At 54.1% G+C, this 21,773-nt stretch overlaps 1 protein-coding gene and 1 long non-coding RNA gene across 3 annotated transcripts in view; one reads left to right on the top strand and one right to left on the bottom strand.

Annotated features, from left to right (window-relative positions):
• LOC122465614 overlaps positions 1-4,853 on the top strand; it is a 28,647-nt gene extending 23,794 nt beyond the window's left edge. For both annotated transcript variants that reach the window (XR_006290591.1, XR_006290590.1), the window contains 2 exons: positions 2,269-2,390; positions 4,390-4,853. This is a non-coding gene — a long non-coding RNA (uncharacterized LOC122465614). The remainder of the gene's footprint in view (positions 1-2,268; positions 2,391-4,389) is intronic.
• Positions 4,854-5,041: 188 nt separating this feature from the next.
• LOC119566025 (maestro heat-like repeat family member 5) lies at positions 5,042-21,081 on the bottom strand. Its single transcript, XM_037896473.2, has 15 exons — positions 20,973-21,081; positions 19,703-19,827; positions 18,121-18,275; positions 16,175-16,301; positions 14,919-15,109; positions 13,970-14,107; positions 13,693-13,810; positions 13,016-13,159; positions 12,458-12,634; positions 11,573-11,728; positions 10,937-11,059; positions 10,446-10,548; positions 9,928-10,002; positions 8,930-9,083; positions 5,042-7,710 (listed from the first exon to the last, which is right to left on the bottom strand). The coding sequence occupies exons 2-14, from the start codon at positions 19,805-19,807 to the stop codon at positions 8,971-8,973; spliced, it is 1,725 nt and encodes a 574-aa protein (XP_037752401.1). The 5' UTR covers positions 19,808-19,827; positions 20,973-21,081; the 3' UTR covers positions 5,042-7,710; positions 8,930-8,970.
• Positions 21,082-21,773: the final 692 nt, after the last annotated feature.

The following is a 21,773-nucleotide window of genomic DNA, read 5'->3' as shown; positions in this document are numbered from 1 at the left end:
GTTGTGCGTGTGTGAGAGACCTGTTTGTGTGTGTGTGATGTGTTGTGTTTGTGACGCATTGTGTGTTTGTGCGACGTGCGACGTGTTGTGTGTGCGATGTGCGACGTGCAACATGTGTGTGCGACATGCAACGTTTTTGTGTGTAACGTGCGACACGCGACGTGTTGTGTGTTCGAAGTGTGGCGTGCAATGCGCGACGTGTGCCGTGCTGAGTCTGCGTGCGATGTGTGACGTGTTGTGTGTCCTACATTCGACGTGTTGTGTGTGTGATGTGCGATGCGCGATGTGTTGTGTGTGCAGGTGTGACGTGCAACATGTGACGTGCGATGTGTTGTGTTGTGTCCGTACGATGTGCGACGTGCGATGTGTTGTATGTGTGACGTGTTGTGTGTCATGTTGTGTGTTACATGTTGTGTTGTGTGTCTGTGTGAGACGGGTTCTGTGTCGTCTTGTGTGTGTGTGAGAGAGGTGTTTGTGTGTGTGATGTGTTGTGTGTCATGTTGTGTGTCACGTGTGTGTTTGTCTGTGACGTGTTTCTGTGTGTGTGTCGTGCGACTTGCATACATGTGTGCATGCGATGTGTTCTGTGTATCCGTGCAACGTGCGACGTGTTGTGTGGGACATGCGATTTGTTTCTGTGTGTGTTGTGTTGTGTGTGTGTCATGTTGTGTTATGTGTGTGTGTGTGAGACGGGGTTGTGTGTCGTGTTGTGTGTGGGAAATGTTTTTGTGTGTATTTGTCTCATGTTGTGTGTGTCGTGTTATGTGTGTGTGTGTGACGGGTTGTGTGTCGTGTGTGTGTTGTGTGTGGTCTAGAGTGTTGTATGGATTGTGTGTGGTTGTGTGTTTGTGGTGACATGTGACGTGGTGTGTGGGTGTGGCTGTGTGAGACGTGTTTTGTGTAGTGTTGTGTGTGTGTGATGTACTGTGTGTGTGTCTTTGTGGTGTGATGTGTTATGTGTGATGTGTGTTTGTGTTGTATTGTGGGCTGTTTTGTGTCGTGTTCAGGTGTGTGTATGGTGTTGTGTGTGTGGTGTCATGTTACGTGTTTTGTGTGAAGCGTGTGTCATGTTGTGTGTCGTCTTGTGTGTGTTTGTGTGTGTGTCACGTGTTGTGTGACGTGTTGTGTGTGTGTGACGTGTTGTGTGTCGCATTCTGTGTGTGTTGTGTCTCGTCTAGAGTGTTGTGTTGAGTGTGTGTGACGTGTTGTGTGTCGTGTTGTGTGTGTGTGTGTGTCTGTGATGTGTTGTCTGTCAGGTTGTGTGCCTGTGTTATGTTGTGTGCCGTTTTGTGTGTTGTGCTGTGTATGTGACGTGTTGTGTGTCGTGATTGTGTGTGTTTCTGTATGTGTGACATGTGTGTAGTTTTTTCTGTCTGTGTGATGTGGTGTGTGTCGTGTTGTGCGTGTGTGAGACGTGTTTGTGAGTGTGAGGTGCGAGGTGCTGTGCTTGCGACGCGCAACGTGTTGTGTGTGTCCGTGCTATGTGCGATGTGCATCGTGCAACAGGCGACGTGTTGTGTGTGTGCGTGCGACGTGCAATGTTTTGTGTGTGTGCGTGCTACACGCAGCATGCTGTGCGTGTGATGTGTGACGTGTGTGTGACGTGCTACACGTGACGTGTTGTGCGTGCGGCGTACAATGTGTTGTGTCTGTGCGTGCGACACACACCACATCACACACAACACGTCTCACGACACCACAACCACACAACACACACTCAACATGACACACAAAACGGCACACAACTCAACACACACAACACAACACACGTCACACAACACTACACACACACACCACACCACACACACACACACAACACGAAACACAACACAGCACACACACACTGAACACAAGACTCTGCACGACACACAGCACACACACAAGACATCACACACACACAAACGTGTCTCACACACACACGTGGGCAAACGTGGCTGGTTGCTGTCAGGGTCTGCGTCTCCCTGCGGGTCCAGGGGCCTGGCTGCAGCTCCCGCCCCAGCCCTCCCCCCGGGGGCGTTTGCTGCTGCCCCTTCCCGTGTCCCGGCCCCTCCGGCCTGGGTGTGTGGCTGGTGGCTGGTCTGTGGAAACGCCTGTGGGATGCGGCTTCCTTCGAGTTCCCAAAGGGTTTGTCGGACTCGGGCACGAGTCTCCTTTACCGTGCGAGAGATCCCGGCGTCACCTTTCCACCACGTCCTTGCCAAGGCTCCGTGCGCAGCTGAGCCGGGAGGGTTTTTTCACCTGTGTTTTTCTCCACCATCCTGCCTGCAGAGGGAGAGCTGCATTCGGGTCTGACTGTGGTGTGTTGGTCAAGGTGTCGGATTCTCACTCGGGGCGGGAGAGAGTGCGGAGAAGACCTTGGAAAGGTGAAGTCGGGGGCAGGACTTTTTCAGGTGCCTGTTTTTGTGGGGGTTTGTTGAATGTTGTTTTTTGCTGAAATGGAGAGAAAGGTTGTTGGCTTTTCAGCCTGAAGGCTTGTTCTGTCCAGCAGCCCAAACTGCCAGCCTTGTTTCGCCTGCTTAATGTTGGACAGTGTTGCCGGCACCCAGTGCCGAGAGGCAAAACAACAGCAGGGGGGAGGGGTTCATTACCCGGTGTGCGTCACCCAAGAATCACAACGGGGTGGAGAAGCAGAAAAGATTATTTGAAGCTTCAGAAAGGTCCAGGGAGAATAGAATCTCCAATCCTGCACCCAGAGCAGGAAGTTACACAGGCTTTTATCCATCCTTTCTTCAGCATACTTATCCAATAGCAAGCTGCCCTAAGTATCCATCTAGCCAGCCAATCCAGTTCCCAGCTAGTTCCCTTGTTTTTTGTATCATTTGTTAACCTCTACATAAAGCTGCTTCCTTCAGCATTGTTCTTCCATATCTGCCCTGTTTGGCCTTGTTTAGTTTCAGGCAGTCTGACTCTGCAACATATTGTTGCAGATCCTCAGCATAACTGCTGCGAGTGCCTCCAGGCGGGGGGGCCAAGGACACTTGGGCCTAGTGCGAGGGGGCTTCATCGACACTCGTGGTCTTCCATCCCCTCGAGTTACCTAGTGGCCATGCCCCAGTGTCCCCAACAACAGGGACAGGGTCACGTTAGCAGCTCTGACTCTTTTGGAGCCCCTTGACTCGACTGAAATGACCACAAAAGTTCCCACCCCCTGTGTGAGTAGCATGTGGGACTGAGCCTCTTTTTTCCTTTCTCCCCTCTCGGATGTCAGAAGCACCCTAGACAGGTGCATGGCTCCTTCCCCTTCACATGGCATGATAGTGGGCACAGGCTGAGAGAAAACAACTATCCCAGGGCCAAGTGCAAAGTGGGGAAGGTGACTGGTGGGGTCGGACTCTCCTTTGGGTTATTACAAACCCGGGGTTCCTGCATTTCCTCCAAAACAAAACCTGTTTTCTAAATCGCTTCTCTGCTAAGGCTGCGTCTACACTCCCCCTTGTGTCGGTAGAACGTATGTCGCTCAGGGGTGTGAAGAAGCCACCCCCCGAGTGAGACAAGTTACACCGACCTAAGTGCTGGTGTGGACAGTGCTCTGTCATTGATTTCCCCGCAGTAATAGGCTTCATCTCGAGCTCTGCAGAGCCAAGCCTCTCAAAGCCTTTCAAGGAATCCTCGGGTGCTTCAGGGGTGTCTGTGCTGAGGACAGCTGAATTAATGTGAACTGGCTGAGGCTTGGTTTTTCTCAGCTCAGGGCCCTGATTTATCTGGTGCTCTGGGTAGTTCCCCTGATCACAATTCCTCAGGCTCTTCCTTGAGAGGAGATTTATCATGGGAACTACGCGGAGAGGAATGATCCTGGGGAAGTCAGTGCCGAGCCTCCCAAATCTGCACCTTTGTCTTTGTTTAATGAACAGATGGAAGATCAAAGCATTGTATTCAATCCTTGAAGTGTCCATCCCATTTCTGTGCACACTGGACTTGAAAAGTTGTCCTTCTTCGTCTGTACCCCACACGTGTCCATTTTAAATCAAAAGATGCATAATGAGCCATGGGCTACTTCCCTATGACACAGAGGGTCACAAACATGGTAGTGAAGAGGACAGATTACTAAGTAATCACAGTGGGTTTCAGCCCCGTAGGATCACCTGGAAGGATTTTTCTTTCCTTTCAAAAGGGCAGAACCCAAACCCCTTTCAGAAGATGCAGGGAATCTTACAGTAAATTCTTCCCACATGGTCCCCTTTGTAAAGCCAGTCTGTCAGAGCTTGCCTTAGCACAAGAAAATAATGCCAGGCAGTGGTAAGCACACAAACAAGACTTTATTTACGAGCGGGAAAAGGACTAGGCTAGGCTAGAGAAGGGGTGGATTAACAGAACTCTGGAAGTGCTCCAGTCTCCCAAACAATTACACCCAGGAGGTCATGTTGATGTTCTCTCTCCCTTCTCTTGCAGGGACAGCGATGGACAGCTGCTGCTCTCTTGACATTGGACGTCAGGGAGGGACTCCATGATGGACACAGGAATGGGTGAGTAGACCTAACTAAAAACCCTCCCTATCCCTCTTTGCGTCGTCTCTGCCTGGATGTTAGACCCTATCTACGCGGATTCAGTCCGTGCGTGGGAGTGTGCTTCCCAACCCAAACTAATATAGGAAATGGCTAAAGGTCACCAGATTCTTTTCCCAAGTCCAAGATGGCCACCTGACAGATAACCCAAAAGGTACATGCCTTTCTTCCCTTCTTTCAGGAAAATTTGGCCGGGGCAACCAGCATTTTACACACCCGGAGACTGGTGTTAAGGAAAAGTTAGCACATGTGACTCCATTTTGGTTTGGGGCCCACCATTGTTTAAATGCCAGCACATCATACACCAGGAGGAGTGATCCTTAGATACTGAATCCCTGTGAAAATCCTCCTCCTTGTCTCCAGCCTGCCTTGACTCCCAGTATCTGGTTTTTGTTAGTCTCTAACTCCCTGTCTCTTGGCCTTGATGTGAGGCCTCCCATCCTGATAATAAAAGTTACTGATGCATGGCTTTAGGACCATGCTGTGTAATTAACATACTGGTTTAGCAGGAGGAATGCACCAAGCAGGGATAGGTGGTAGATAAGACAAGGGTTTGTTTATTGGCTAAGGTTTCCGAAAAAAGTATATAACCTTTGTATAATCTGTATTCAGGGTCCCCTCCTGGCTAGCAGGGGGGCACCACGCTTGAGCGTAATAAACTTAGTGTCTTTTGGGAACTCTGCAGTTGTGGACTTTGTTTCTGTGCCTCAGCCTAGATTCGAACTGTGCGTGTCCTATCAGGTATAATTCGCAGCACTGGTGTGCGTGTCCTACCAGGTGTAATTCGTAGCATTTGTGTGCGTGTCCTACGAGGTATAATTCGCAGCAGTTGTGTGCGTGTCCTACCAGGTGTAATTCGTAACACTGGATTTGACCAATCAGGGGACGTTGCGGGGCAGGGTGACCCATGCAGAAGGGGGTTGTATATCCCCTCTGAGAACTCCTCCCTGTGTCCTCTACCAAATGAAGTCGGCGTCAGCCCCGTAGGACCACCCCGAGACGGGATTTGACCAAAGAAGGGAAGTGCTGCAGTGGAGTGACCTGCCCGCAACAGGATCCCGTGGTCCCTCTAAAACGTCCCCAAACCACCCTCTAGCAGTTGGCGAGGGTTTCACTCCCACCTTAGGCCATCTCAGAAGGGAAATGTGTACCAATCCAGAACAGGTATAGCCCGAAGGTCTAGGCCACGGTTTCTTCAAAAGACATCCTTGGAACGAGACGGGCTCTTCCCCGCAGTGTTGTGTTGCGACTTCCAGGACGATGCTGCCAGCCACGCAAACATGGAGCTCCAGAGATCGGCGGCTTCTGGCCTAGACCTTCGGGCACTGCCTATTCTGATCGTTACGTTTCCCTTCTGGGATGGCCTAAAGCGTGTGTGCGAAACCCTGACTGATTAGCAGAGGAGGGTGCGGGGATTTCATGGAGGGGTGGTGGACCCCTCTTGCGGGCAGGTCACCCCACCATGGCACTTACCCTGTTTGGTGAAATCCCCTCTCTGGTTGGTCCTAAGGGGCTGAGGCCCACCCCAAGTGGGAGGAGCTCTCGGAGGGTCACGTGACCCACTTCCGGATGGGTCACTCTGCCCCAGAACATTCCCCAATTGCTCAAATCCATTCCTGAGGCAGGTGGATGGAGATAAAACACCCCCAGATTGGTAAAGGAGTGGGAGGATCTCTTAGAGGGGTCACATGGCACTCCTTGCTTCTACTCCTGTTTGCATCTTGACCCCAAAAGTCTTATGTCATGGGGTCGGTCTCATGGTGACAGATGAGCGATGTCTGAGGAGTGAAGGGGCGAGGTCCCATGGTTGACATCAAATAACTTCCCTAAGCCTCAGGGTAGTTTGGCCAAATGCCCAGTGTCAAAATGGCTGCCCTCCCATGCAGTGTTGTGTGTCCCAATGCCCAGAGTCAGTGCGACCGTCCTCTCCGTCGGGGCTGTGTGGCCCAGCGACCAGAGTCCGTGCGGCTGCCCTCTCTGTCCAGGGCTGCGTGGCCCAGCGACCAGAGTCCGTGCGGCCGTCCTCTCCGTCGGGGCTGTGTGTCCCAACGTCCAGAGTCAGTGCGGCTGCCCCCTCTGTCGGGGCTGCGTGGCCCAGAGACCAGAGTCCGTGCGGCCGCCCTCTCCGTCGGGGCTGCGTGGCCCAGAGACCAGAGTCCGTGCGGCCGCCCTCTCCGTCGGGGCTGTGTGGCCCAGCGACCAGAGTCCGTGCGGCCGCCCTCTCCGTCGGGGCTGTGTGGCCCAGCGACCAGAGTCCGTGCGGCCGTCCTCTCCGTCGGGGCTGTGTGGCCCAGTGACCAGAGTCCGTGCGGCCGTCCTCTCCGTCGGGGCTGTGTGGCCCAGCGACCAGAGTCCGTGCGGCCGTCCTCTCCGTCGGGGCTGTGTGGCTCAACGCTCAGAGTCCATATGTCTATCCTGTCTCTTACGCCCGTGTGGCCCGATGGCAACGGACAATATGGTTACTCTCTCCCTCAATGCTGTGTGGCCCAACGGCCGGAGTCAGTATAGCTGCCCGTCAGTGCAGGGCTGTTTGGCTGAGAGTTCAGAGGCAAGATGGTTGCCCCTCCTCTTGGGGCTGTGCAGTCTAGTGGGTCAATGGGGACGTGGGCAGCCACCAAAGGATGGATGGCAGCCAGGGCAGGTGGACCCAGGCCCTCGTTACTCCACCGGCTCCTCGCCCAGGGCCTCGTCCGTGGCCAATGTGTTTGCCATTGAGTCAGTGGGGATCCAGCCTGGGGATGACAATGGCTAGTTCACCCAGGTTACTTCCTAGGAGATGTCTCTAGGCCATGGGCTGGGGGTCTCTGGATTCCCGGCGTGGGAAACTCCCAGAGTCTCCGATCTCCCTTGCATGTCTGCAGGCCCCCGGGGATGCGGCTGGGTCTCGGCGCCTCGGAGCTCTGCAGTCAGGGGCTTGAGCTGTTTCTGGACTGGAGCCTACAGTGTGCATCCTCCATTTTCAGCGGTCTGCCTAGCGTGAGCTGAGCTGCTCCCTTACACTCTGGTGCTCCAGTTGGAGCATGTCCGGCAGGGCTGGGGAGGGGCTTGGCTTTCTCCACCTAGACTATGGGGTTCTGTGTGGCTGGTTCAGCCCAGCACATGCTGCTCGGCCTCTTCTGTCTCCTCCTTCCCATCAAAGCTGCTTTGCCGTCTCACAAGAGATGGGATCAGTGGTGGGCTCAATTGGCTGCTGTTGGCCTCTCGATGTCTGGAAGAGGGAGAAAGGGCAGGAACCCAAATGAGAAGAACAAAACCTTCAAGCAGGGTAGTTTTCCACGGCACAACCCCACCCCACTTTGCTGATGCTCACTGGCAACTTCCCTGAGAGCTGGCATTTCTTCAAGAGAGCACCCAACCCCCCGCAACCTCCGCTCCCCTGTGGGCTGGCAATGGTAAAAGGGAGTCGGGGAGAATTTCTCCTCTCTCCGCCTGGCTTTGATGAGTGAGGGAATCACATGCGAGAAGCTGTGTGAATATAGGGCTCTGTGCAGTGGGATGAGATGTCCTCCATGGTGCCCAAAGGTGGGGTTGTCCTGCCTTTGCAGTGACTTCCTTCTAGTGAGAGAGATTTCAGAGATCAGCTCCAGGGTTCTGCCCTGTACCAGTGTGTGGGAATGGGGCAGAAGTGGGGCAATGGTGCACTCAGGAAAGGAGTAGGGCTAAGGGGGGCCCAGGCTGCAGCCACTAAACCCCTGCCTGGCTGGGGTGGGGGCGAGGCGGCTCCGCACGCTGCCGTTCCTTTCCCCCCGCCAGCCACGTCAGCGCGACGAGCACCACACCGGGAACCTCTGTCCCGGGAGCTGATCTTGCCTGTAGGCTAAGTTCCCCCGCAGCTCCCATTGGCCGGGGATCGTTAATCCGGCCCTTGCCCTATTCCCCAGCCTGTTCCAATCCTGCTCTTGACTCCTGACTCCGGCTCCAACCCTTGGCTCCCCTCGGCTCGGCCTCCACCACTCTGAGCACGAGGCCCCAGCGCCACTGCTCCAACCACTGGGCCCAACCAGCCGTGCTTTGGCTTCTGACACCAGCGATATGGAGGAGTCGTTCACCTCACTGCTTTCATGTGTATGGCCCTGCCTTGGTCAGCGCTGGTTTTCATCTGCCATGGTGCTGCCCAGTGACATGGCTTTCTTCGATCCCTTTGAACTTCTTCCAAGTCTTCTCTAGGCCTGACTAATCGACATCATTTTGGGTCATCTGCTGATATCCACCTCGTTGTTCAGCCCCGGTTCCAAACATAAGGACATAAGAAAGGCCACAGCAAAGGTCCATCTAGCCCAGTATCCTGTCTTCAGACAGTGGCCAATGCCAGAGGGAATGAAGGGACAGGCAATCATCTAGTGATCAGTCCCCTGTCCCCCATTCCCAGCTTCTGGCAAACAGAGTCTAGGGACACCAAAAAGTTGAGAAGCGTCTGTTGTATTTACCATAGCAGGACAAAGAGCTCTTCGGTGTCGGTCCCGGTTCCCTAGTCGAATGCAGAACCCAACACGAGATTTTCAAGCTGCTGCAAATATTTATAATATCTGTTGAGGATGTACCACGTAGTCCTGTCCGATTTCAAAGGCACTTCGTGAAAAGCTGAAACCAAGAGGAAATGGGTTGAAAACCCCATGGTGCTGATGTGACTGGTACCTAGGAAACCTCCCCTTCCGATGGCCATTGCCCCCTGCTATTCGCTCCCCAAGAGTCTAAGGGCACAAGAACAACAACTCGGCTCCTCCCAAAATAGCCCTGGACAGAGAGGAGACCCCATTCTTGCCTAACTTCCCCCTCTGCTGGCAGACACTCCTCCACACACCCGTCCACACAGACGGTTGGGGGCACTTGTTCTTTGGATGGAACAGGCAAGTGACAGCGGCAGCCACGTTAAACCATCCAACATTTAGGCCGAGATCCACAAAGGGATTTCGGCTCCTAACGTCTCCTGAAATCCTTTGTGGCCCTGTGCCTTCATTCCTGAAGAGCTCACAGGGAAAAGTGTTACCCATGTGCCCTCATGGGATTTCCTAGGAGCTGATAACCAATCTCGGAGTGAAGGTCCCTGGCCTGCAATCACTCCATTCCAGGGAGGGCAGGTGATGAATCTTTCCCTACAGAGGGGAATCGTCATCATCATCATCATCATCCTGAATAACAAGAGCCCTTTTCAATTCGGTCAGGCCTTCCTTTAGAGACTTTCTGACCTTGATGAAGACAGTCTCCCCACACAGCTCTAAGGCTACGTCTACACTAGGAGCTAGGGATGGAATTCCCCTGCTCCCGTGCACAGATTGTGGGACCTTGATGAAAGCTCGCGTGACCACCCTTCTTCCTTCAACGCTGTCCTTAGACTGAGAGGGACACATGCAAAGCTGTGTTCAGGCCCTGTGCTGCACCCCTGTGCTTCCCACAGAGGCCCAAACACACAGAGGTATTTCCTTACCTTCATACAGGCGGGAGATGCCATCTTCATTCACGGTTTCAGACAACAAATCGCAGTAATGGTGGATAGTATTTCCTAGACATACAATGAATACAATGGGTCTCATGGCTTTTCAGATCCTTCGCTGAAAACTGCTAATGATGCAGCCATTCCCCCAAGACACCCTTGGGAAATTCCAGACATTCCTTACATCTGTTCACAAAGCACATTCGAGAAAGCATCAGACGCCCAGAAGTTACTGAGAGGCTGATTTCCAAAGGAGATTGAATTCACATCCTGCTGGTTTCCCCTAGGCACAGCCAAAGAGTTGTTGTGGGCGGGGGAAGTTGGTGCAGTCGATTCAGCTAAGTTGCTCCCATCATCTTGGAATACATGTTAATTCACACACACACACACACACACACACACACACACCCCATTTTAGGATTCTGGTGCTGTTGGAGGGAACAGAGCAGCCGTCCAGAAAAGGGCTCTGAAGGAAGCATTGAGAAAAGATCAAGTGAATTTGCTCTGCTTACCAATGAATCGGGCTGCTGAATGTCTTATTGTTGTCTGTGAGCTTTCCAGGTACTGTAAGGCCTGGAACAGGAATTTGGGGATGTGGCTCTCGTTGTTCTGCATCTAGGAAGAAAGAAGGAAGAAATGCACAATATAGAAATGACATGTTCTTTCCACAGCGAATAGTCCAGGAAAGCCAAAGCATATAGCCAGGCCATGGCAACCGCCAATATGAACCCATACACCAGAGCAGCACCCCTCTGAAGTTCCTCTTGTGTTCTCCAGAACCTCAGCTTTCATTGGAAAAGACAAAAGTTTGAAGGTCGGAGAATTGTGGAGAAAAATGTCAACAATGTGAAGGGATTGTAACTCCTGCCGAAATGAGCCAGCAGAGAGCCTGGAACGGAGTCCTGCAGCCCGACCGAAGCGGATGGGTACTCAGGGTGTGGGGTTAGAAAGGTCTTCCTCAAGTTGCCATTCAGCACTCTCAAGGCACAAGGAATTCACCTACCAAGCAGATCCAGACACACTTCAAGAGCTGTGAGGAGCCATCCCAGGCCATGCTGCGGAAGAGCGTCTTCAAATGAGCCCACCTGAGGAAGACTGCGCAGCGGAAGAGCGTCAGTTTACATGACTGCAAGAGAAGAGGAGACCAAGAGGGTTCTCCCTGAGAGAGGGATAGTCTGGGGGACATGGAACCTTCCCCGTCCCTTCTTCTCCTGCTTTTCCTGCCAGTGGAGATTCCTGTAATTTGTTCTCCACAGGAGTGTGCTGAGGAGAGGAAAGGGAGAGTTGGCTGGAGAGAGCCAGAGCTGTCCTGTCCTTTGGATGGTTTGGGGCGGTTGCCCAGGGCCCCGTGCTTTGGGGGGCCCCGCACTTCAGGGGGACGCAGGCCCTGGGCCATGCCGGGGCCAGCAGCAGTACTCCCGGCCCCGCTACGCTAGGCCCCTCCTCTTTCCCAGAAGAAGGCTTTTCTTCCCAATTGTGCTGTGTGCTGTGAGGATGGATGAGGCACTTGGCTCCAGCATGGAGTGAAGCAGGGAGGAGAAGACTCCACTTGGGCAAGGGGCTCTGGCGATGAATGGAGTGGGGGCCCCAGGGGATCCTGGCTCTTTGCTCTTAAGGCAATAATGACCGTGGCACTTACCAGTTTCACACTCTCCTCCTGGTCTTCAAGATGCAGCAGCAGGGGGAGCAAGCAGTGGATGATTTCCTGCTGCACCAAGGGTTTGTCGGGGTCCTGCACCCTGCTCACCACGTTGCCAAGCAGTACAATGGCAGCTGAGCGCACACTGCCCTTCTCCTGGCAATGACACACAGGGGGTGGGGACCCCCGGTTAAAGCCAGGCAGCATCAGAGCATAACGCCACTGAGTGGTAATGCGCACGCTGCTCCGGTTCCCCCTGTGGGAACTACCTTGGCTGGCGGGAGCAGGGAGGCCACCAGGCCAGCGCCATAGACATCTTGTGCAGGGCCTGAGACCCTGTGCGGGACAGTGCAGCCCAGGGTGTCCCAGAGGCAGTTTCTGTCTGGAGAGCACAGAATCCTGGAACCCGAGAAGATGAGGGGAGAGGGCAGGAAGGCTGCTGGAGACTGGTGTGGGGAAGGGGAGAAGCAGCTGCTGGAGCCTGGCAGGGACTGGCTGCTCCAAAAGACAGCATTTCTTTTGCTCTTGGGTGCCCCTGAGAGCCGGGCCATTCCCGACCCACCTCTTTCCTGCTGAGAATCTCCACCTCTTTGGGAGCCTGTGTTCTCCAGACAGCTGGTCATCTGCCCAGTGCCAGGCCCCCTCTCCCCCAGGCCAGGCTGCAGCAGGGGCTGGGAGCATGGCACTGAGCTTGAGCTTTGGAGAGAAGAGCTCTGACAGGGAGGTGGCTCAGCAGGAGATTCCCCACCCATGGCGGGGGCACTCCTTGGAGGCTCCATGGCAGGCCTGAGGGGCGGGAGGAAGGGGATGGGGAGAGAGAGACAAGGGCATCAGAGACAGGTGGAGGGGGGGAGTGGGCTTCTTTGAGGGGGTTCCAAGCCTTACATCATCAATGAAGGGGCGAAGGCTGACTGCAATATCCTGGGAGATGGAGCCAAGCCCCTCCCTGTTGAGGAGGTGGATGATGTCTGCAGCTTTATGCATGGCCTCCAGGACACGCCCTCCATCCCTGTCACAAAAGACGGCCAGGATTGCTGGCAGCTGGGCCCGTAAGAATTGCACCTGCCGGAATGAAGAAGGCAGCTCATTACTTTCCCAGGTGACAGCCTGGAGCACATGCTGGACCACTGCCACCGACGAGAAACCACGGAGGGCACAGCCCCCCAACGGGGCAGAAAGTCATTCTCCTGTCACTCTGTGCCAGTTGCTCACTGTCACCTTTGTCTTTGCTCACCCCGCCTCCCCCATTGCATCCCATCTGCAATCAGGGCTCAGCTCACGGGAGCAGGGAGCACGGCATGCCTTGATTTGCTCCGAAAGCACCTCCACCATTTGAGGGCTGTGTTTGAAACAACAAGGCTTGTGTGTGGCTCTCCCTCTCATTTCTGAGCTATTTGATGGACATTGGCTTCCTGGGTCCCCTGGGCAATCCCCGGCTCTCACCTTTTCTGGCTGGAACACAATACTGCCAAGGCCTCGCAGACTGAGCCTCCGTATGATGGAATTTGCATCTTTGGTCCAGTCCATGAGCTGTGCCTGGAGGACTGATCTTGTCAGGATGGTGTCAATGGAAGGACTCTGGAGAAACTGGCAAGAGCCAAATGAAGATCAGGTTGAGGAGCAGAGGTCTTATTGTGGGGTCTGTTCCCTGGACAGTCGTCTTTCCCAAAGGGCCACTTCCTCCTATGCAAAGTCTCTGGTGAGTAGGGAGCCAATTGCTGCTGTTTCAGTTGGTTCCTTCCCCAAATTTAGACTAATGCACAAGTCACAAATAAGCCCCCAGGGAAAGGGGAATCTCCAGACCTCATTGAGTGCCATGGAGAGAGCCGTGGGGCAGAAGAAAAGCAGAAGCCCAGGAAAAGGTGAGGAGAGAAGCATGGCCTTGGGGCACTGGAGAAACATGGCTTCTTGTCCCATAAGCCCATCTAGGCACATCCAGCCAGGAGCAATCTCACCCTGTCTCTCCCTCCCTCTCTTTGCCATGCCCCGCAACCATCCATGTGCGGAGAGGAGCTAGCTGGCGGTAGGGCTGCTAAGCTGCTGACAATGTAGCCTAGAGCTTCCTGTCCTGAGCTGCTCTCCAGAAAGCCCACTTCTGCCTGTCAACTCATGAATCTCACCTCAGTGCAGAAAGCCAGGGCGATAGTTCTCTGCTCCTCCTCCTTCCCACTCTGGACGATGGTGATTGCCTCTCTGAAAACTGCAGGGAGCTGAGGGTTCTCAAACTCGATCATGGCTCTGGAACATGGAACAGAAAGTCCCTTTTGATTCTCAAGGGGGAGAGAGCGTTCAGCTCAAGTTGCTGGGCTGAGCTGGCAGCCTAGAACTGAGGAATATTTCACACGGAAATCCCATTCCCAAGAGAGACCCAAAGAAGAGGAAACTTTGAGCTCCAACCTTGCAATCAGGCCAACCCCCTGCGAGTAGTGATATCGGGAGGCTATCATGTCCCAACCCCGATGAAAGTGGATGCTGGCAAATTCCTTCCAGTAGCCGGGCATGGAGAAAAGCGTCTTCACAGCCTCCACTGAGGTGCTAAAGACAAAAACAAACAAACAAACGAAAAAGAGTGTCAAGCAATGAGATCAGCCCCAAGCATGGCAAATCTGCACAAGTCCTGAGACACCCAGCATGCTCAGCAGTAGCTAGCCTCCCCAAGGATCCATCCAGTGTGATACCCTGTCTACACTGCAGTTTCACTGAGTTTGGAACCAGTTAGGGACCCTGTAGCTTCTTCAGATGGTTGGTGTCATCACTCACGATGGTTGAATACTTGATTCTTTACTGTGACAGGTAAGAGGACTCAAGCGGGCATGTGGGTCCAGATCCTTTGTTGGTGGAATCGAGCAAAGCTCGATCAGTTTACGCCACCTGAGGTGTCTTCTGGCGCTCTCTCTTTCCCGTGCAGATGGAAGCCCCTAACTGTGCCCACAGAACCAGATGAACTGGTCCCTCTTCCTCCTGTCTGCCTGTGAGGCTGACGTCCTGCGGTGCCTGTCCCCATGTGCTGCCGGTGTGGCTCTGTCCGCGTTCGGGGAGAGAGGCCCACGGATTTGCTCAGCAGGCACTGAGGAAAGCACTGACCCTTTGGCGGGTGGCAGACGTGGATGGATGCACAAACATGGCTGCTGCCTGAGTGTGTAGGGAAAGCAGCTGGCCTGTGGACGGCGTCAGCTGAGCGAGTGTGACTCACAAGAACGCACGGCTCTCAACCCTTTTCCCTCAAGAGAGACCTGCTCCCAACTGAGCCTGGGCTAACGACAGCACCCGAACAACTGATGGCCATGAACAGCCCCCATGTGTTTAGCCGAACAAATCTGTTCTTCCTTTTCCTTTCAGTCATTACCTTAGGAGGCTGAGGCAGCTGGATCCCTCCTCGGGGCTGGATGTCTGCCTGGCCATGTAGGTCCCTGGCAAGTGCAGATCCAGCACGTACTGCACTTGCCTGACGCAGAGAATGAGCAGCTGGGGATACATTTGCAGGATGGCTTCTCGGTATCCCCGTAGGAAAAGGAGCTCATAAATGGTCTTCATTGCCTGGAGGGGGGAAAGAATTTCACTCAGCTCTCCCAATCTGCCACCTGCCCCCATTGCCATTCGCTCTTGTCCTTTTGTCATGTCTCCTTTCCTCTCCAGCGTATTACAAAACAGTATTGGCTTCTGAGAGGGGTGGGGACATTTGGAGGCTCCTGAACCTTCCCCCATTCCTGGAACGGAAGCAGGATGGAAAGATGAGAAGAGTCTGGATGACGTTATTCCCCATGATTTCTTTTTCTGGTGCAGAGCCTGTGCTTTGGCTTTCCAGCCATGACTGGAAGGGCTGAAACCATCCTGAGGAGATCCGTTCTCCTAGGCCCAGTGTTTCTGGCCCAGTCAAAAGTACTGGACTTCTCAGGATGCCATGTTGGGAAGATTTCTAGCCACAGTTTACAGAGCCAGAAAGCTGGAGACTTCCAAGAGACACCTGAACTGCACCTGCTCACTAAAGGGCCATCTGGAGCAGAAGACAACTGAGCCAGGGTACCAGCAGATAAACCACTTCAGATGTGTAACTTTGACCTGGGGGAAACTTTACTGACACCTCTTTGGTTTGATTGGAAGTGGCGAGGACACACTAAGGCCTGGTCTACACTCCAGAGTTAGGTCAACGCAAGGCCGCTCACTCTGCATCCCCCTAAGGATGGAATTTCCTTCCCGTCGTCAGAACTGCCCCTTGGTGCCAAATTCGTCACTCCACCTCCACAAGTGGCAGAGAGTCCAGGTCGATGCAGTTAGGTCGATGCAGCGTCAGTGCAGACACCGCGTCGCTTTCGTCAACTGGCTTTCAGGAGCCTTCCCACAATGCCCCACCCTGACCCTACAATCAAGACAAGCCCTTCTGGTGAGGACGTGCACTGCCGACACAAGCAGCAAAGTGCGGACACACACCAGGGATGGAATCGCTGTGGCGGCTGTCTGCCCATTTAAGTTAGGTCGGCTTCAATGTGTGGTGGAGCCATGGCCTGAAGCTAAGAAGAGGTGAAACTCGCACACACACACAGATGCACCATCTTCCCTGTGCCTCTGGCGGGTTCGCAAGGTGACATCTCAAATCTCACTTACAGCCAGAGACACATGGCTGCTCTTCTCCTCCCGGCGTCTCTGCTGGAGCTTGTCCAGCAGCTGCTGCAGCACCTCCCTGGTGAGCTGTGGTTCTTCACCCAAGGCCTTCCACAACTCAATGGCACATCTGCAAATTCAGAAACACACGTCAGAGCTTTCCTGCTTGGCCATCTCTTGCCCTCCCCAGGGAGAGGCTTGGAATACCAGAGGAGACAGCCACTGGTGCAGGGAGGCTAAGGCAGGGCAAGTCCCTTCAGAGAAAGTTGGATTTATTCCTTTCCCCTCATGGGTTCTTGTTTCTAAAGCTAACCCACTCTTTCCAAGACAGTGACCATGTACTGACCACAGAATGACCACCAAACTGTGACCCGCAGACTGTGCAAAATTCTGCTCTGTTACACTTGGGTCAGTCCCGAGAAACTTGCCTGACATCATTGGAGTTACTCTGGCTGTTTGGGGGTCTAACGGAGAGCCAGCGTTTGGCCAAGTGTCTCTTAGCAGCTCAATTCTACTGCAGTGTGGTGGACAGGGTCAGAGAGTGAGTCAGCACATGCCCTGATCTGAGAAGATTCAAGAGCTTGGAAGAGGAGATTGTAAAGCCCAATGTGACAGAGATGGAAGGAAAGTAGGACTGAAATCCCCCTCCTCCATTCTTGCGGATCTAAGTCCTGCTGGTCCCCGCAGGCATCTGCAGAGGAAGACTGCAGATGGATCCAAAAGACTTCCAGTCATTTGACTTCCAAGTTTGGTGAGGAAGGTCGGAGGTGGTGGTCAAGCCCTAGGACATTGAGAACTAGGTTGGACAACTCAAGAGCAAATGGCCTGGAAGCAAGGTCTTCAGGAAGCTTGACTGAACTTCTGTGCCAATGCTGCCGAGTTTCTGTGACTTCTGAGCACAGCCCCTGGAAAGCACTGTGGCTGTTCCAAGAAATTCAGACCTGATTCTGAAATTCAGAAAGGTTTACAAATCAAACACTCAAAGAAATCTTAAAACCAACACTCTATTCCTCTGATAACTGAATTGGGTAAGAAGTTCCATTTCTTTCCTGCTGCTCTTCAATTTGCTCTGCAGTGTGACACAAATTTCGCTCAGGTCAGTGCAGAACTGCATTGCAGAAGATGCCAAGGAAAGCTGGACTTTTGACCTCTGGCTAGGGTTCAGTTGGGTTTCCTGGCCCCGAGGCACATGGGGGTTGTGTTACAAACCCCTCAGCTGGCTGACCCTTCCAAGTGATCAGCAATAACCAGCAGGACTGAAAGTTAACAATCTATTGAGGTGGAAAGAGGCACTCCCCCCTCTCAGAGCTATTAATGCTGGCTGTCTGCTCGCTGCACTGCATTTAGGCTCTGGTCATGTGGGGAGGATTGTTTTGTTGATTTGATTTTATTTACTTTTGCATCAATAAGGGCTGGAAATGTCTGTCTTAAGAGATTGACCTCTGCCCCACAGCTCCATAAGGATGAGTGCATTTTGTCACCAATTCCTCAGCCATGGAATAACTGGGGGGTCTGACGACAGATAAGAATCCTGCACTGGTCTCCAGGGGATAGACAGATGGGCCTCATGGGCCTTTTCCATCTCTGCCTTCTCTCCTGCAGTAAGGAGCAGCCAGACCTCATGAGCCAGGGATGTTGAGTGAGCCCCCAAATCATTGATTGGCCCTGTACTGGATCTGAGAGGAAGTGGGGTGACCCATAGAAATCAGGACAATGCTGGAATTCTCCAGAAAAGTGGCATGTCTCCATCCCGGGGAGTGTAGGAGGAGGGGTTGGCTCCTCAGTGGCTGGGCCTGGCCATCTCCTCTTAGGAAGCGTGGACAGCTCTCTGCACAGCAGGAAACTCCCTCCAAGTGTGTGAGCCCCACGGACCCCTCCCGGCCTGTGGCCTGTCAGTAGGAGCAGGAAGAGAACTACTGGACTGAGGAGATAACAAAGCAGCTCCCTACCTGTGCGATGAGAGCGTGTGAGCCACACAGGTTAGAACCACGTCCTGGGGGTGGGAGCGAGCCAGCAAGGCCATGGCCCTGAGCACTGCTCTTCTGGCTCTGGGATCACAGCTGTTGTCGAGCCAGATTAAGATCCCTCCCACCACGTCTCCAACCTGGAAGAATGCCAGAAAGTTGAGGGATGGATTTATCAATGAGTGGCCTCCTCCCAGGGAAGCCCTCCTGGCAGCCCTGCAAGCCTCCTCTGACCTCGGTTGCCCATCTTGGCTGCTCCCTAAGAGGCTTTGACAAGTCCAGGAACCCCAGTCTTCCTGAGGTCTGGGTTAGCACCTTCAAGCTCAAAAACACGCACAAAACCTTAGAGTGGGCACAGTCCTAACTCCCCTGATGTCCCAGGGCCTTCCCTGCCGTAGCAAACGGCTCTCAGCCCTGCTCTCAAGGGCTTCCCTCCAGGAGCCTTTCCTCCATCTCTGCAACTTCCTTTTAGCTCTTTCTTGCACAATCCGTTCCTCCAGACCAGTGGTTCTCAACCTAGGTTCCATTGTGGGGCACATCCAATCCGACCTGTTTGTCCCTGAGGATGTCCCAAAGGGGCGCAGCTCTGTGCTGAGCGGGCCACAGGTTGAGAAGCACTGCTCCAGACCCAGCTGGTTCTACCGATGTATCCCAGAGCCCATGGCAGAGATGGGAGGCAGGGCTAGTTGGGTGGGGCTAGCCAGCTCCCGGCCCCAGCCCTAAGGAGAACCTCCATACTGTGGGATTTTAAAATCTTCCGCGACAAATCTTGAAGCCGGGTCTCTAACCTCGGGTTCATGCTATGGCACGTAGAAGAGCAGTGTAGACAAGGTGACTTGGGCTGGAGCCCAGGCTCTGAAGCCACCCTCCTCCCCAGGCTTCAGAGATCAAGTTCCAGCCCCAGCCCAGAAGAGTCTGCATTGCTGTTTTGGCCCCTCAGTGCCAGCCCTGGGAGCCCAAGGCCATAGGGCCAGGCTTTCAGGCTCCTGCTGCAGAGTTTGCAACACAGGGAGACAGACCCTAAAGGGACAAGCCACCCCCTAGGACTCTTCCGTGAGGAATTGGTCATTGCTCTTTCCTCTCTCGAAGAAGGAGCAGGAGCTACAAGGCGGGTGGCTGGATTCTGTTGACCTGTTCTGCTAGCAGGAGTTAGAGCCCTGCACAAATCAATCTGCTGATTGAGGGGCCATTTGTTAACTTCCCGCTGGGACCTGTTGGAAAGAAGGAACTCGGGCAGAGACAGGGATGACCTGCAGGAAACCCTAGGAACAGGCAAGTTGGGGAGGAAGTTCAGGCTGAGGATTCTGTTCATTGATTAGTCTCAGAGTTTCCAGGAAAGCCAAAGCCCAGGAAGGGAATAAGTCTGCACTTCCGCGCCACGTGCAGGCGGTCTTTGGAGAAGGGCTTGAATGTCACCTATCCCCGTGGCCAAGCGATGAATGGCAAGGGGCTGAGCCAACCTTCCAATCCCATGCCAGTGTCCCAGGAATGGTTTCCGAGGAGAGGAACTTCTCCCATCCCCCTCTCTGCGCAGCATCCCCCCTGCCCCATTGCGGGAGTCTCTTACTCTCTCCATCTTGTCTCCGTGGAGAGATACGATGGCCCTCAGCTCTTCCTCTGCGGCTCTAAATCTCTGCAGGGTGGGTGTTGTCAGACCCTTCACGGCTGCCATCAGCAGGGCATGGAGCGGGGCTGAGGAAGGGTGCTCCCTGGGGTCTGCAAAGAACAGGGACAAAGCCTGTTGGGATTGAGTATTTCCCTCGGGCAGCTGCCCTGGAACAGTCTGTCCCCGGGGGAGGCTGGCAGTGCCGAGGGAGCGTGGAGACTCCGGCTGAGCCCTTTTCTTCAAAAGCCTCCCCAGGTGCTAAGGTTTCCTCAGCCTTTTGTCCCCTCTCTGGCCCCCTCTCCTGAGAAGAGACGGGAGCCTCTCGGGCAGTGCTGGGACCCCAAGGGCCACCCCGTTTCCTCCCTCGCTAGCCCCTCCTCGCAGGAAACCCCGCTTTTGCTGAGAAAGCCTCAATGTCCTGCAAAGCCCATTCGAGTTGCTCCTTGAGTGTCACCGAGGGGTCACTGGAGAACCTGCCCATGTCCCATCCCACCCCGAGCGCCTGAGGAGATTGGCTCAGCAACTCTGGCAGCCCACAGTGTCTGCGAGGAAGGGACTGAGAATAGGGCCCAAACGGAAACGCCCTCTTCCTTCCCCACCTCGCAGCCTGTGGGGCTGCCAGAAAACAGGCAGGAATTGCCGTCAGGACAGAAAGTAACTGAGACTGAAGAAGCAAGTTTGCCTGGCTGAGGAGAAGCCCAAAGCGTGGGCCTCTGGGGCCAGAGCCCTGGGGGTGAGAACTCACTGGGCACAATGTTACTCCAGGGGGCCTGGTTCCAGGGTCACCTAAACCCAGGGCCTGGGGTGCTGGAGGCCTTTGCCCAGGTGTCTCAGGGCACTGCTGGGGATTACTGCAGCTGGCCTTTTCTCTGTGTCTCGAAGTGGTCCTGGTGCCACGAGATGGGCCAGAACCCCACAGCCAGGAGATAGGTGGGTTCCCCCGACCAGGGCAGGGATGGGCCTGGTCTCATTTTCAGCCGTGCCTGTGTGCCATAGAAAGTGCATCAGAATCGGGCACCTGAGTCAGGCACTTCTGCCAATCCCACAAAGCACCTCTGGACTTCTTTAGGTGCCTAAACCCCTTTGTCAAAGAGGGCCTCGTTCAAGCAACCCAGATAAAGACTGGCTGGAGTTGATCACCCTTGACGAGTGTTTCTTTTCAGCCCCTGGGAGATATTCCTACACACAGCAAGGGATGCTTTCCATGAGCACGGCCACACAGCATCATTACCATCGTCATATGGGAGCTGCTTGTTAATGAGGGGCTGGGAGTGCGCTCTTCTTCCTGCTCTTCTGGGCTTCCTTTTTCCCACTTCCCCTTTGTGTCAGATGGCTCCTTCTTCGTCCCTGCAGCAGAAAGAAACATTCTTAAAATTTTGCTTTTCCACGTCTTCCCCCTGGTTTACAGAGGATGGAAGTTGGGCCCAGAGCCCTGAAGCGAATTGCCCAGGGTCAGACTGAAGGTTGTTGGCAGAGCTCAGCAGAGAACTCCGCTCTCCTGACTCCTAGCTGGGGGCTTTGACCACACAAGGCTTCCTCTTCCCTCGGGGCCAGTTACTTTTCAATGGTGTCGTCTACTCTTCCCCTCCCCTTGCACCCCTTTCCTGTCAGTGATGGGCACCTGGTCTCCTTTTGCATTGAACCCCCCAAGAAGGAATGACTCAGCTCTGGTACGGTTCCCAGCTGGGACCTGCTGAGACCTCTGGAGCATTTTCCTGAGGAAAGGGACCCAATCGAGGAGAAAAGAAATGATTTCCTCCAACATCCAGCCTCTCTCTTCTCCTTCCAGCCTGGAACAATGTTAGTAGTCCCCACCCCACCGTGCCAGATCCCCAGAGGGGGATGACCTGACATTGTCAGCTCTCCCCACCTCAGCCATGGACCTCTGCCACCCTCTAAATGGATTCCAGAGCTGGAGGTGCCCATCACTGTCCCATGAGACGGCCCTGATGTCGAAGGCTTATCGAGTGACTGGTGTGAGCGTTCCTCACATGCTCCTCGCCAACCATGTGGATTGAACCATCTCACCTGT

Source organism: Chelonia mydas, chromosome 4 (genome assembly GCF_015237465.2).
Source record: "Chelonia mydas isolate rCheMyd1 chromosome 4, rCheMyd1.pri.v2, whole genome shotgun sequence".
NCBI classification, from domain to species: Eukaryota; Metazoa; Chordata; order Testudines; family Cheloniidae; genus Chelonia; species Chelonia mydas.
The sequence above is the reverse complement of the archived record's forward strand: the minus strand, read 5'-3'. Positions and strand labels throughout refer to the sequence as shown.

Bases quoted from the DNA above. Each gene is read 5' to 3' on its own strand.
- LOC119566025 (XM_037896473.2), bottom strand. From the start codon at position 19,807: ATGGCAGCCGTGAAGGGTCTGACAACACCCACCCTGCAGAGATTTAGA. The intron at 15,110-16,174 runs GTAAGTGAGATT...TCCCCCCTCCAG, and splicing joins GCAGCCATGTGTCTCTGGCT to GCAATGAAGACCATTTATGA. The intron at 10,549-10,936 runs GTAGGTGAATTC...CTTTCTTCCTAG, and splicing joins AGTGTGTCTGGATCTGCTTG to ATGCAGAACAACGAGAGCCA.